This window comes from Tigriopus californicus, chromosome 2 (assembly GCF_007210705.1).
Source record: "Tigriopus californicus strain San Diego chromosome 2, Tcal_SD_v2.1, whole genome shotgun sequence".
Classification (NCBI taxonomy): domain Eukaryota; kingdom Metazoa; phylum Arthropoda; class Copepoda; order Harpacticoida; family Harpacticidae; genus Tigriopus; species Tigriopus californicus.
The window spans coordinates 15,240,540-15,256,346 of NC_081441.1; the positions used below are offsets into that span (position 1 = coordinate 15,240,540).

A 15,807-nucleotide genomic window follows, 5' to 3' on the forward strand; every position below is an offset into this window, starting at 1 on the left:
GCTACCAGTCGTTGGTAGCCACCTTTAAACGAAACTTAGTATTGGACAAAATTAAGCAAATCGATGGACAGAATGGGCGGCCGAAAATGAAAGAAAATTTCGTCTGGATTGCGGCTGGAATACAAAACACGCCACGGCCTTTTTTCATTTTGAAGCGGCTATATCCAACTATCACACCTCGTGAGAGAGAATCGTAACCCAAATGGATTGTCCCAAGCCTACCTCAAGAATGATTTCAGTAACATGTCCACGGTCAGAGGGAAATCCTCACTCATGGCCACGGTGGCCTTGAAGGCCTTGGACGATTTCTTTGCACAACTGCTTTTTCCGTTCCAAGATTGGGAAAACTGTCCCGGAGGAGCTTCAATGTTAATCCTTCCAACTGACTTCAGTCTTGGGCGGGGAGGGAGGGATTCTTTGCGAGGGTATTCCTCACTTTTGGAGAGAATGCCACAAAAAATTCAATTTCGAGTTCTATTCGGTCAAGACCCTACACACACACACACATATATAGAACCCCAAGAGGGCCCCCACTCACCTTCTTGTTGGTCCACATTGCCTTTAGCAAAGTTCTCAAGGAGAGCCTTGTTCTTCTGAAGGTCCTCATTCGAGAGGTTGTTCCCGACGATTTCCGGTTTCAACGAAATGCCATTGATTGAGTTAAAAAGTCGCGTTGTAGGTGCCCACCATTTCGTGGACCTAAAAAGGAGTATTCATTTGGTTTTCAAGCCGTTGCCAAGATATTCCACCCACCACCCCTTCATCCCCCTCCCCTTCATCCCCCACCCCTCATTCCCACCCACATTCAATCTCCTTATCAAAGTCCAAATCTTACGATCTTCTTTGAAAGAACCAGCCGGACTGGGCTTTGGGTAAAATTGAATGCGGTTTGGTCGAGATTTGGGCGGAAATGATATCAACCAGACATGAGAAGGTCCACTTCCTCCTCGAACTCCATCTCGGACTCTTCCGTTCGTACCTGAGGGCAATCACATTGGGCATTAAAATCATGGTTGTTGGACCCCTTCAGGTTGTATCAATACAATCCCTCACCCGTTGATAGACCTTGAGCTTGTTGTCGAGCACAAAGAGCAAAGAGGACACATCCGGACTACTCCGCATCACCGCGATACAAGAACGTGATGTCTCCACGCTCCCAATGCATCTCCGTGAGTCCACCAAGGTCGTGTCCAAACGCACACAAGCACCTAGACAAGGGCAAGGATGGCTGGTGGTTAAGAACTTCTCATTCAATCGAGAGATCCAGAATGCGTGCTCACCTTTCTTGGAGATCTTTGCAAATGTCCGAGGGGAGCATCTTCGTAGACCAGGGGTAATCCAGCTCGTGAAATTCCATCGGAGATCGACCATCGTAGTCCCCCAAACTTCTGAGAGCCGCAATCATGTCGGGTTGCGAGTCTTGAGCTGCTTCTTTGGCTTGAGACTTGAGCTTCCGTAACAAGATTGATATGTTTTGACGGTCGCCGTAACTGGAAGGCAAAAATCCAATTGTTCATGGTTATTTCCACGACCAATTTCCGTTATGACTCATATCAGGTTGGGCAGTGTTTGGAAACATCCAAAATTCGTTTGTGTTTTTTTTCTATCTTTTGTGGTATTTGGTTGGTGGTCGTGGCTAGGCATAGAATGCTGCCAGGCTTAATTAGGCGCTAAAAAAACAAATCCTTCGGCGGACCATCCTGAACAATGGATGTACATACTTCAACTTTGATCTCAAATTGATTTGAGTTTGAAACAACAGCCGGGCCAGGTTTGACACACTCATCATAGGTGGGCATTATTTCACCAGGGACTTTTATTATACATCTACTCGAATTGTAGGATGAGGCTTGGACCCCTTCCGTCCAGACATTTTCTGGGTCTTTATCAATTTAGGTCCCAACTATTGGACCGCATAACATAAGATGATCGCACCCCTTTCTTTCCCCCCCACCAATGGTCCGCTAAAGTACATTTGCACATTATGCTGGGTTTCCCACTCAATTTACGTCGAAAACTCACACTATGCAACAATCCGGACGGAGGAAGGGACGGCCTCACCTGATGGCTTCGGCCCAAATGGCTCCAAGCCCAATTTTGTTTTGATCTTAACGGGAAGCGGCGTGCGCCCAAACAAAAACAAAACTGCACCATCTCCTTCTTGCCCCAACCATGGACGGCCAAATGGCATAGCGCCCGTATTCCTGTGCGGGTCGGCGGTTCCGCAACCCAGGACTGGCCTTATCCGAAACTTGGCCCGCATTTGAAGCTGACCAAAGTGGACAAATCCCACCCTGGAAAAGACGCAGGCCTGCAGTGGCCCAGGACGAGCTGGGCGAGGCCTGCCTTCGGGACCATGATGGTCAGGGTCAAGGGGGTCATGGGGGTCAATGAGATCGAGTGGGGTGGGGCGTCCATCGACTTGAGCCCGATGTCCGCGGCCTTGATGGGCCGGTGACAATGGCGTTATTCCGAGCTGGAAAAGCAGGCTGGCGTCCGGGGTGAGCGATGATGTTTCCTCGTTCTTGATCCATAACGACGAGTCATTTAGATTCCGAAGGGACCGAGCAACCCAGGAGCACCGAGCAGCACCGAGAGCACCGGAGCACAATAAAGGAGCACCGGCGAGCACGGGAGCCACCGGGAGCCAACCCGCCTATTCTTCCTCCTTCTCCTTAATCGGTCGTGGATTGTCGTATTGTCGGGCAGCCACTCTCCGAAGCGAACTCAGGAATGGATGGATGGCGATGGTGAATGACGTGACCATGGATGGGACCACCGGCCAACACCAAGCCTTTCACGGGGCTCAACTTTAATCCTACAATATCATTAATAACCAGTAATTTGCGATTCGAAAGTTGAGAATAGACAGAAGGAACCCCCATGGTCGTCTGCCAGTCTACGCTGCATGCATTCGTGGATGGACTCATTTATTCATTCACTTCACTCCATTCCATCCATCCTGAGTTCCTTCGGAGAGTGCTGCCCACAATACGACAATCCACGACGATTAAGGAGAAGGAGGAAGAATAGGCGGGTGCTCCCCGGTGCCTCCCGGTGCTCCCGGTGCTCCCGGTGCTCCCGGTGCTCTCGGTGCTCTCGGTGCTCTGGGTGCTCTCCCTTCGGAATCTGAATGACTCGTCGTTATGATCAAGAACGAGGACAACATTCATCGCTCACCCGGACGCCAGCCTGCTTTCCAGCTCGGATAAGCCATTGTCACCGGCCCATCAGGCCCGGGATTTGGGCTCAAGTCATGGACGCCCCACCCAAGCCGGATCTCCATGACCCCATGACCCCCCCTTGACCGCATCATGGTCCCGAAGCAGGCTCGCCCAGCTCGTCTTGGCCACTGCAGGCCTGCGTCTTTCAGGGTGATTTGTCCACTTTGTCGGCTCAAATGCGGGCCAGTTCGAGATAAGGCCAGTCTGGTGCGGACCGCCGACCCGCACGGAAATACGGCGCTCCATTTGGCCGTCATGTTGGGCAAGAAGGAGATGGTGCATTTGTTGTGGCGCACGCCGCTCCCGTTAAGATCAAAAACAAAATTGGGCTGGAGCCATTGGCGAAGCCATCAGGTAGAGCCGTCCCTTCCTCCGTCGGATTGTTGCATAGTGATGAGTTCACGTATGAGTGAACCCCCAGCATCTGCAAATGTACCTTCTAGCGGACCATTGTGGGGGGAGAAGGGTTCGATCATCTTATGTATGCCGTCAATTAGTTGTGGACCTAATGATAAAGACCCAGGAAAAATGTCTGACGAAGGGTCCAGCTCATCCTACATTCGAGTAGATGTATAATAAAAGTCCGTGGTTGAAATAATGCCCACCTATGATGAGTGTTCAAAACCTGGCCCGGCTTTGTTTTCAAAACTCAAATCACTTTGAGTCAAAGTTGAAGTATGTACATCCATTGTTCAGGATGGTCGCCGAAGGATTGTTTTTTTAGCGCTAATTAGCCTGGGCAGCATTCTTGCTAGCCACGACACCAACCAAATACCCAAAGATAGAAAAAAACACAACGAATTTTGGATGTTTCAACCACTGCCCAACCATGATATGAATCATAACGGAATTGTCGTGGAAATAACCATGAACAATTTGATTTTGCTTCAGTTACGGCGACCGTCAACAATATCAATCTTGTTACGGAAGCTCAAGTCTCAAGCCAAAGAGCAGCTCAAGACTCGCAAACCCGACATGATTGCGGCTCTCAAGAAGTTGGGGGACTACGTGGTCGATCTCCGATTGGGATTTCACGAGCTGGATACCCCTGGTCTCGAAGATGCTCCCCTCGGACATTTGCAAGATCTCCAAGAAAGGGTGAGCACGCATTCTGGATCTCTCGATTGATGAGAAGTCTCTTAACCACCAGCCATCTTGCCCTTGTCTAGGTGCTTGTGTGCGTTTTGACACGACCTTGGTGGACTTCACGGAGATGCATTGGGAGCGTGGAGACATCACGTTCTTGTATCGCGGTATGCGAGTAGTCCGGATGTGTCGCCTCTTTGTGCTCGACAACAAGCTCAGGTCTATCAACGGTGAGGGATTGTATTGGATCACACCTGAAGGGTCAACAACCATGATTTAATGCCCAAGTGATTGCCTCAGGTACGAACGGAAGAGTCCGAGATGGAGTTCGAGGAGGAAGTGGACCTCTCATGTCTGGTGATATCATTCCGCCCAAATCTCGACCAACCCATCAATTTTACCAAAGCCCAGTCCGGCTGGTTCTTCAAAGAAGATCGTAAGATTTGGACTTAAAGGAGATTGAATGTGGGTGGGATGAGGGGTGGGGGATGAGGGGAGGATGAGGGGTGGTGGGTGGAATATTCTTGCAAACGGCTTGAAACCAAATGAATACTCCTTTTTTAGGTCACGAAATGGTGGGCACCTACAACGCGACTTTTTACTCAATCAATGGCATTTCGCTTGAAACCCGGAAACGTCGGGAACACCTCTCGAATGAGGACCTTCAGAAGAACAAGGCTCTCCTTGAGAACTTTGCTAAAGGCAATGTGGACCAACAAGAAGGTGAGTTGGGGCCCTCTTGGGTTCTATATATGTGTGTGTGTGTTGTATGGGGTCTTGACCGAATAGAACTCGAAATTGAATTTATTGTTGCTATTCTCTCCAAAAGGTGAGGAATACCCTCGCAAAGAATCCCTCCCTCCCCGCCCAGACTGAAGTCAGTTGGAAGGATTACATTGAAGCTCCTCCGGGACAGTTTCCCAATCTTGGACGGAAGCAGTTGTGCAAAGAATCGTCCAAGGCCTTCAAGGCCACCGTGGCCATGAGTGAGGATTTCCCTCTGACCGTGGACATGTTACTGAACATTCTTGAGGAGGCTGGGACAATCCATTTGGTTACGATTCTCTCTCACGAGCGTGATAGTTGGATAATACGCGCTCCTTAAAAGAAAAAAGCGTGGCGTGTTTTTGTATTCCAGCCAATCCAGACGAATTTCTTTCATTTTCGGCCCCATTCTTCGTCGATTGCTTCATTTTGTCCAATACTAATTTCGTTTAAGGTGCTACCAACGACTGTAGCCTTTGTGATGTACTTATCTTAAATGTTTGGAGGAAATCTATGGAGAGTTAACCTCGGGAGTAAAATCAAGTCTGAGAAATAAATAGTGTACTTTGGAGCTTGTACCCAATGGTCGATTCTAACAGCCTTTCAATTTTTCGCTCAAGAAGCATTGCTCCGAAAAATATATTTTTAAGTCATTGCGCTGCCAACCTCAAGCAGTCAGTCGACCAGACGATTTTTATTTTCTTCTCACCAAATTTTGTTTCCCGGGAGAGCGAGAAAAAAAAATCACTCCCGAATGATATCAATCAATGAGGGCTCAGCTAAAGTTCCCCAAAACCAATTGTAATGAATGTGATGCTCTCAAATGAAGACCTGTAATGGGATAAGTTCGAATGTACTCTTTAGAATTTGGCTTGAAGCTTACGTACATGCTTTGAAAATTACTTTTTGGAGCGTTCCATGGCTCAATAATTCTCAGCATATACCCACAATTCTATTAAGCTAATTCACCTTTTTTTGTAAAATTCGAATAAGCTATCTATTTAAATGAGGTCTTAGAGTACTTGAGTGACCAAAATCATGCTTATGATATACTCCTAAGAATAATGATTGAAATATGTATATTAAATGGTTTTTTTTTTCATCTCAAAACCTGACCAATTCGAAAACTATTTCAAATAATGTATAGAGATGTTAGAAGATCTATGAAACTCATCCGAGGATTATTCAACATTCCTTAAATAGATGCTATAAGTGCACAGGGTTTCGTAATTCTATGTCAACTTAAAAGTACCTCATTTAGTTTCGAAAAATTCTAAAGAAAGCATATTTCCCGGGGATGTTTTTGAACTCGAATTTGGAGCAATTTCTCGTTTTTGCTTCCCCATGAACGAAACTTTGGTCAATAACTGCAGTGGGTCAGTCGCCGTGACAAGAATATAAACCATAAAATAGTGGACGGCTCTCTTGGAAACCCCCAATCTTGCCCAATGACAGAAATAAAATCCACACACAGTGTTTAAAGAAAGATTTGATTTTTAACCGCACACATGATTGAGTAAATTATTGCTCTCATATGTCATTCTTTGAATTACTAATACTGTTTGCACTGACAGAGCATTTGAGCACGGATCTTGGCACTTGGACGAGAGCGAAATAGCGTCTTGGTATTTGAAGTTCATGGATCAAGGTCCGCCATCTTTTGGTGTCCTTGTCGTACTGCTCTAAGATCTTGGGGAATTTATTCATGTCATAGAAGCCACCCATGATTGTGGGCATGCCGTTCAAGAAGCCCATTTGAGCGCCTTGCCGAGGTACCTCAAGGTCACCAACTTGGGTCCAGCTTTGGAGAATGGGGTCGAACACCTCAGTGGAATTGAGATAGTCGTTGGCATAGCCTCCAGCCACAATGACCGTGTAATCATTGGAGTTGGGACCCGTTGACACTTGTGCGCAAGAATGGAGATAGCGCGGCTGATGCAGATTGGCGTTACCAAGACTGCGCCATTGGCTATCTGTGGTCAGATTATAGGCCTCAGTCATACCCACAACGGAGTTATATGAGTACCCTCCACTTACGACGAGGGTGTCATCGTTGAGCGGGACGGCACAATGGTAGGCCCGTTCTTGGCTGAGTTTGAGTTGGGGACGTTCCATCCAAGTCCAGCTAGGATCCAGTTCTTCCACCGTGCCAATGGCCATTGGCTTGGCGCGTCCATCACGTCCTCCCAGGGCAATGAGCTTCGAGTCAATAGTGGCGTAGGCGGCAAAGTGACGCTCCTTGCCCAGGGTTTTGTCCAAATCGTGCCACTGGTCACTCCAGGGCTCGTATTGCCAACACAGGTTGTGCTCCTGGGTATTGTTGTGCCCTCCACAGGCGATGATTCGCCCGTCTATCCACCCTGCAATCAGACCCCTTCGAGCCTGAGGCAGGGGCGCTAATTTCAGGTTTGCGCAATCACTGGACGAATTTGCGTCAAACACCTCGACGTCACGAAGTGTGCCATTTTCTGGGTTCCATCCGCCAATAAGAACGGCCACCGTTTCCTCGCATCTGAGTGCGGCTGAACTGTGCCAAGCGCCATCTTTACCGCATGTGGCTTGCCATTTCTTGACACTGGCGTAACCAGGTTGACACAGAAGTGAGCAATGGGATCCAGGGATATAATGGTTCTCTTTGGGTTGTGGACCATGGCAACGGAGCTGACCATTTGTGACTGGAGCAGGATGCTGACACAATGGAGGCTCATTTGGATCAACCACTTTGGCCTTGGGGAGGCTAGGCTGCCAGTTGTCGTCTGGGTACACGTTAACCGTTTGTTTGATGATTTGGAATTTGGAAAAGGTAGAGTTTGAGAGGCTCTCAGATCCCTCAAAGTGAATTTCGTCTCCGTGAGGAATGGTATTTTGATCGGGGTTATTGGGAATTCCAAGGTCTTTTCCGATTTTCCTCTTCTGCTTCCCACCAATGGCCTGAGTTTTCTTGAATGTGCCAAAGTCCAGGAAAGCTTGTTTGGAGACTGGCTTTACAATTTCGAAATCGATCGACTCTGACAATCTTGGGATCTTCTTCACTGGTCGAGCACCATTTTGGGATGCTTCCTCTTGGATATCGTCATGGAGCGGTCTTTGAGGTAGTGTCCTGACCTCTGGGGATTGTTTTGTTGCTTGTTCTTTTTCTTTTTTGGTCTTATGTTCCGCAAAAATGACTCCATCCACGTGCGACCTATACAAAGGCGTACTAAAGGATTCTCTCTCTGTGGTGACTTCATTGAAACCTCCCTGCAGAAAGGGATTGGACTTGTCAGGATTTCTAGATGGCAATTGCTTCACCAAAGTCTTGGCCGAAAATGTCAACGGAGAGTCCCTCGAGGGTCCAAAAGGAGCTAGACTGGCATAGAAATGTTCTGGTGTATGAAGTTGCGGCTTAACTTGTTCCACATGAGTTTGCCCCGCTGGCGTGGACGGTTGCATCATTTGGTCCGTAAACTCTTTGAAAGCTGGCTGAGCTGTACGAGGCAAGTCCTTAACATGTTCTTTTGGAACAAGTTGAGTGGAAGCTGTAGTCAGGAATGTTGTTGTTTGGGGTCGATTCGTCTTGGCATACGACGTCTTAGGTGCTGCCTTGTTCCTGGGGGTGCTGAAATGGTGAATCGAAATATTTCCTTGAGCTGCCCTTGGGGTGAAGTACTTGAAAGAGTGTTTAGTAGTTCGCGGTCTAGGTGTGCCAATTGTTGGTCCTCGTTGAAGCACAGCAGGATAGGCCTTTTTCGGTGGCTTGGTGTGCTTGTACGCAAGTGTCCTCTTGGTTGTATAAGGCGAGTTGTACTTGATGATGGGTGTCTTGGACGGGTTCACTCGATATGAGTAGGTTTTTGTAGGGGGTGGCGAAGGAGCTCTTGTGATTTGTTTTGTGGTCCTGGGATCATGCAAGTGGAAGTACTGGAAAGATTCCGAGTTTCCAACTTGATGAAAATTCGGCTTGTGACGTAAATGACCATGGCGATCTGGCACCATGTGTCCCACTGCCAGTTGTGGCGCTAAAGCTTGTCGTTCAGGAACGAATTCGTGCTCGACATTCGTTTGTTCCTCTTCTTGTTGGTTGAGCTGGGACAAGAACTTTGACAGCCGTTCTGTTGTACTTTGAAAATCCAACGCACTCACTTGTGGCCTTGGAGGAAGGGCCTCAAAATTGGACAATCTGTTTGTCGTCTTCGTTGATGATAAAAGTTCAGCCTGACTCGTTGCTGTTGCTGTCGTTACTGTTAACGTCGACGTTTTGGATGAAGTAGTGGCCGTAGCCGTGGTGGTTGTGGAAGTACTTGTGGTCTCAGAAAGCGGAACGTGGAGTTGGCTGACTTGTGCCCGCAAAGGAAGAGATGAGAAATGAGCTGGCACAATCGAAGTTGCTGAGGTGGTTGAGGTGGGAGTGCTTGTCGTTGTTGATGCAGTTGTTGAGAGTTGAAGTTGGCTCACTTGAGCCCTTGGAGAAAGGGACGGAAAGTGGGCTGGTTCAACTGGAATCTCGGTAGTGATGGGGATAGGAGAATTTGTCGTTGTGGATGAAGTGGTCAAGTCTGAGAGCTGGCTCACTTGTGCCCGAAGAGGAAGTGACGGAAAATGTACTGGCACAGGGGGAGCCTTTGTGGTGGATGATGTGGAAGTGGAAGAGCTTGTTGTTGTTGAAACAGAAGTCAAATCTAATAGTTGGCTTATTTGAGCCCGTGGAGGAAGTGAAGAAAAATGAGCTGGCATCGCTGGAATCCTTGATGTTGTGTTGTGTGTAGCGGGTTGTTGGGTTGGAGTGGATTCCTGCGTTCGACCTGCTGCAATCCCAACGGGAACAGAAGTGGTTAATTCTACGACATTTGGACGTGAAGGCAAAGTGGAAACTATCGGAGCATTGGAGACCAATCGCTCTGGATGGGAGGGCTCACTGTCATTGTGAAAGACTTCGAAAGCCGCTTCCGTGGAGACTATACTTTCATAGAGTTCCATTAGTGTATGGAGATCCTCTTCCAGTTCGTCCATGTGATCTGAAGTGGTTGAGGTGGAGGGCGGACTAGTGGTCTGGAAAGTTAATCTCTGTGGGGTTGGCAAGTTAGGAACTGGCTCCTCCAAGAGTTTATACTCGTAGCGCTTCTTCACCGGTGGCAAGTCGCCTCCGTCAACGGGTTTCGGAGTCAAATAATGGGTATATCCGTAATTGGGAACTCCATATCTTAACGATTTGCTGAAAGAAGGGGATGAGTTGTCCTTTGGTAGAGAAGGATAATGATATTGTTGATGGACGTCATGATTAGCACGAGGAAGATGACTGACAGATTGCGGAGGCAATTGGGTCACTTGATAGTCCTTGATGACGTCACGATGGACTGGATGATAATGGATAAGATTGTATTTGGGAGCATAGGTTGGTGGACTGGTCTCCATCGGCTTTTTGAAGTATTGAAAAGAGTGGTGAGATGTGCCGCGGCCAAATGTGGCTGGATCATGGCCTTCATTTCTCATCATCTGTTCCACGGTGTGCTTGAGGATTTGCTCTCCAGACTGAATGGATCGAGATGAGTTCAATCGTTGTGGAATAGGCGCCGTCTCGTGGCAAGTCATGCCATGGGGATTGGAGGTCCATTGCCCATGATGACAGTGAAGCTCATGCTTGGGGTGGCCGTGACAAGCGTGAATGCAATAAGCTCCAGGATTGGCAGGTTGGTTGAGGTCCTGCGGGGGCCAGCATAGCATTTTCCCCTCCTTCTCCTCATTACGATGGTTCCCGATTGGCGGACAGGTGCACATCTTCTCCCCTGGGGGTCGACTCCATTGGCCGTCATGACACATATGATAGGTGGTGTGTTGAGGGCATTGGAAGATGCATCGGGTCCCGTGGTCCACGGGTCTGCTGGTAGAACTAATCTCGGGGAAGCAAAACCATGTGCCTCCGTAGTCATTTTCAATAGCCGGACATGTCTTGTACATTGGGGCGCAATCCCTCAGTCCCGAGAAGCAGTCATGGCATTGAGTATTGCGGCTAGGGCAGGAGGCGTATAGGTAGCACGTGTTTGGAAACGCTCCACGGTCATCGTACCACGTGAAGTGTGTGCAATTCGAATGTGTCTTGCACGCCTCATGGCAGTCATTGATACTCTATAGAGGAAGCAGAGGAAGTCATGATGATCATATCCCTACAGATGAGTGACTTGATTGACAGCCTCCATGACAAGCTTGATAGTGTGTTCGAAGAATTAGCAATGTTCTTACCTCTTGAATAGATTTCCTCGCGGGGTTTTGAGGCGAAAAGAAGCCCAAAAGATTGGGCCCTTGAACGTTACAGGCGTATTGCGAAATGCACTTGTGGTCCTCGGTGCCATCTGTTGTCAGGGCCGTGGCTGCGACTCGCGTGGCGGCTTCAATTGCCTCCGCTGAGAAGACAGAGGTCAGCAGGAGAAGGAGGAGTAGGGCTTGAAGTGGCCAAGGGAACATATTGTGTGTTGGTTAGTGGCTTGTTTGGTCGAATCGAAACTCTGACTTTGTGGTTGGTGAGGCTCAGTGGTGGCGTTGGTGCTGATGATGATGATAGGACTCTTTGGACGGTCTTGGAAATTGGTCGGAAGGATTCAAGGGGCGAAAAATTGCATTGTTTCACACTTCTTGAAGGGAGGCTTTGAGCTTTACATTTCCTTTTGATCCTCCTCGCTTCGTCTTCTTCGGTTCCCGATGATATTTGAGCTGTAATAACAATAATGGACTGATTGTGTAGAGTGTACAGAGGTACTCGCTCTGTCTGGGCTTTGTGGTTTTGACGGCCCGTCGCCTCCGTGAAATGCGATTTTCTGACAGTTCGATCTTGCCACACCTCGTGCGTCTTTCTTAAGATATTCTCTTTTGTTTTATTTGTCCCGTTATCGCAAATGCTCGATACCACCGTGAATTAGAAGGTCATTCGAAAGTCGGAGAAAACAGAGAGAGGAACTTGTGTGCATTGTGTTGTTGTAATGCATCATTTGCCCACAATGACGTCACTCTGAGTCTAGCCATTTTACAGCCACTTATTATCAGCACCAAGCCTTTCTACCAATTGTCATTCATTGAGATACGACTTTTCACCTTCAATGACAATCTTGGCAACAGTCTCATCAAACCCATTGGTATTGTCGGTTGAACCACGAAATAGTGATATTCTATTTTTTAGCATTCAAAGCGCATCAGGAATGGAATCTTACTCTCTTCCTGGATCTTTTGTGCTACTGATTTCATCCCTTCTAACAAATAATGATCATTTCAATGGAGCCGAACAAACAAGCCAAGGGTTTCTTGTCCAAATCAGGAAAGCCGGAAACGCATTGCCACTCAATCAATCGTTTTCACGAACTAGCTTAACCTTACTAATAAGATCTTATCTAATCCGCATCACTAATGAATGCGAAGAGAATCGTTGGACACACGATTAATCAATCCCCCCTGCTCCTTTTAGTTGATAATCTAGTTGGTAATCTCGATAGTATGTTTTTAGAACGCTTACCTCTTTGGTACCGCCTTGAATCTCGAATTTCGGATCTCACTGAGACAATCACAAGTTTCTGAATATGGCAGCGAGACGGGATCTGATCAGGCTTCTTAAGCAATAATCACTTTCTTGTTCCGATCGTCTAATTCGAAGCATTAGCATGTTTCCCACTTGTCATGATGATCAGTATTATCGTGCACTAGTCCGAACTCGGTGTGGTCATCATTAGTACTGCTCGTTCTCCTCGTTCTCGATTCATGCCAAAGCTCGGAGATCGGATTCAATTCGGCTAAAGCGGACCAAGAAAAGTCCTCCTAGAAACCTGTGAGAGGCAAAAAGCGAAATTCTCGTGCCCACGGATCGGACGAAGACCAAGTGTTTATTGAGAGTTTCCCTCTATTGATGGGCGACGAGGATGCCGCGTGTTTAGCGATCATCGTCAAGAAATGTAACAGGTGACGCATTCCACTTCAAAGAGGGCTTCCAGATTTCTTTCCCGATGTGCCTGGCGACTAATAAATATACACTCACTGTCCTACCACCTCCCTACTTACACCTGCGTGAGGCCATGGACCTGGTTTTGTCCGCCGTCCATGCGTACTGCATAGTGGACCTAACACGTCGGGGCGCGTAGATTTTTCTATTTCTTCCCCTGGACTCTTATCAGTGATTAAGATCCCATCCTCAGAGTTTTCGGTGACGACGACGTTCTGGAGTGGACGTCAGATTGTATCCTGCCAAGTTTTGATTGTGCACTTGATATGCAGATGGGACGAAACGAGATTTTAATCACTCAAAAATGGTTCCCACACGTGCGCATTATCTTCGATGGAGAAGCTCGAGATCCTCGAATCAATGAAAGAGAAGGCAAATCAACGGATGTGACAGTGAGTCAAGTGTCGTTGGAGGGATTCTCGGGAAGAGATTTGTCAGTCCAATCATGAAACCTGACCAATTATGGTTGGTCAATCTTGACCAAACCCTCCGACAATCATGGCCATGCACTGACAGAAAAAGACAAAAATACTGCCTGGGCGGTAAAAAGTCTTTGACCAAATGGAAATCTGTGTTTTGTTTGACCATAACAGATACGTTTCAAGCTGAAATGGATGATGGATGCTAAAATTGAGTTTGAACCTCGACGTAATTATGGTAATGCGCGTGCGTGCACTTTAATGTTCTACTTGTCATCGTCAGATATGCAGCCGTCCATTATGATTGAAAAGGAGTTTGTAAAAGTGAGCCTTCTTACGATTTTTTTTTGGGGGGGTGGGGGGTAGATTGTTGAAGTTGAATTGAACTTGACGTGAGAAAATTGAAAGATCCATCCAATCAACAGCTTTCAGATCATGAAAAGCTGAATTTGTCGCAACGAAAGGCAAGCAAGACCTGTGATTTTGATTAAAGATGTCCAGATCCCAAAGGTAACAGTAAGGTCGTCTCTTTTTAAGAACCAATAGAACGTCGTTCACTATTCACAACTGCCGAAGTATACACCAGTAGACTAAGCATCTGCAATATGCAATAAGGATTATTAAGTGATGGGAAAATTAGTTACACATTTGCCATTGTGTTTGTCCGTTTTAGTGCTAAACTCAAGATTGACTATCAAATTCGGCAAGTGTTAAAGAGAAACCTCCTAGGTGGGAGATGATGTTTTTCATTTTGAACCCCAAAAACACGAAGTATGATATTTTGTCACCCGTTGAAAGAAAAATAGAGATTGAATTAAGCGCCGAGATCGGAGAGATGCACCATGGGCTTAAAGCGGAAATAGTTGGTATTGGAATTAATTGACGCCATGTTAAGCCAAGTGAATATAGTCAAATAATGCTTAGATGTAGGATTTTTTTTTTAAGTCATGGTCCTCAATTAGTGAGCAAGTGGGAATGCGAGATCTCCTTTCAAAGTCAAGGCCAGTGAAGGCCAAACATCATCATCATCCCTTGTTTCGATTCTCAAAGCGTGCCCATATCGAATGGCGATCCAAATTGAGGCGTAAAAATCCATTACTACGAGTATTTACACTTTTTGTCGAGCTGAGCCAGACCCTACATTCATGGCATGATTCACGCGTCCGTCCAAGTGCCAAAAGACGGAGTATCCTCAATGAAGTAATGTGGCGTCAACTCGAATGAATCTCAGAAAACGAGCCTGAGAAATATGTGTACTACTGTACGTACGGTGAAATGTTACCAAGAGATACGATGATGTGAATGAGGATTTCACATTTGAGGAAGAGGATGACTGGCCAAAAGACTATTTATTAATAAGGCGACGACACATCTACTAAAGAAATGAAGATGATTTGATGAGGATGTTAGTTGTTCGGTGCTGGTAGTTGGGGTGACATATGGCACACTCGAATAATTCAACGCCATTCCTGTCTTGCTTTGACTCGGAAGAGTGCAGACCATTTGGGCAGGGAAGGAGGTGAAACCCGAATGAGAAACGCGCCTCATCTTGCCATCTTGCCTTGGAGATGGAATAGATTTTCGTTTGATTTTGCATTCTACGTACCATAGCGCCAATGCCTCTTATAAGCACTTGGGCAAACTTGTCTCGCCCCCAAGAAGTTCTCAAACATGTGTTGTTTCCCCCGCTTATTCTCTCGTTTATTGCACCCGTTGGTGGATGATCTTAGATGTCCTTCGCACGTACTCGTTGATGCCCAAATGCCCAAATGCCTCATGTTTGGCTTTTCTATTCCTGAACAGATCATCGCGCCGCAATTCAAGCATTTCCAAAAACTCCGGGATTTCGTGGAGATGAAGTTGCCTCCGGGTTTCCCGGTCAAAGTAGACATTCCCGTCCTGCCGACCGTTTCGGCTCGAGTCACATTCCAAGTAAGGACGGGTTCAACTAGTGTCCTCTCAGTTTTGATGGTTCAAACTGGATGTTGATTTTTGGAATTCTTTCTATTCAGGATTTTGCTTGGGATGACAAACTTGAGGATTCATTGTTCGAGATCCCCAAAGGATATGTCGAAGATCCCACGCGGTTCCCGGATTTGTGACGTTACCACGACATAGAGCTCTTGACAGTCCAAGACAGACATCCGTGGATCATCAAGAAAACCAAAGGTATGGCCATGGAAGTGAAAAAGTTCATTGGAACCCGGGATTGTTCTTATTCGAAACTGGTACCAGTCTTGGTAACTCTTTTGGGATGATAACTACTCGAAGCCATGCAGACGTGGGACCGAATATTAGGTCAACAAGAAATGCCGAACCTTTCTTGAGAAATTTAACCATTTTGGAAGAGTCTGCG

General features: G+C 47.0%; 2 protein-coding genes across 2 annotated transcripts in view; one reads left to right on the forward strand and one right to left on the reverse strand.

The window, feature by feature from the left end:
• Window positions 1-15,641, forward strand: part of LOC131891205 (ankyrin repeat domain-containing protein 13C-like) — a gene marked incomplete at its 5' end in the record, with an annotated part of 17,675 nt that extends 2,034 nt beyond the window's left edge. Inside the window, 5 exon segments of the mRNA XM_059240732.1 lie at window positions 4,875-5,033; window positions 5,140-5,170; window positions 5,172-5,341; window positions 15,253-15,383; window positions 15,464-15,641. Coding sequence (XP_059096715.1) covers window positions 4,875-5,033; window positions 5,140-5,170; window positions 5,172-5,341; window positions 15,253-15,383; window positions 15,464-15,553 — 581 coding nt within the window.
• On the reverse strand, window positions 6,550-9,216 carry LOC131891194 (uncharacterized; the record flags this gene model as incomplete). Its single annotated transcript, XM_059240721.1, is given in 1 exon segment — window positions 6,550-9,216. A coding segment is annotated over 1 exon segment (2,445 nt). The 3' UTR covers window positions 6,550-6,605.
• Window positions 15,642-15,807: the final 166 nt, after the last annotated feature.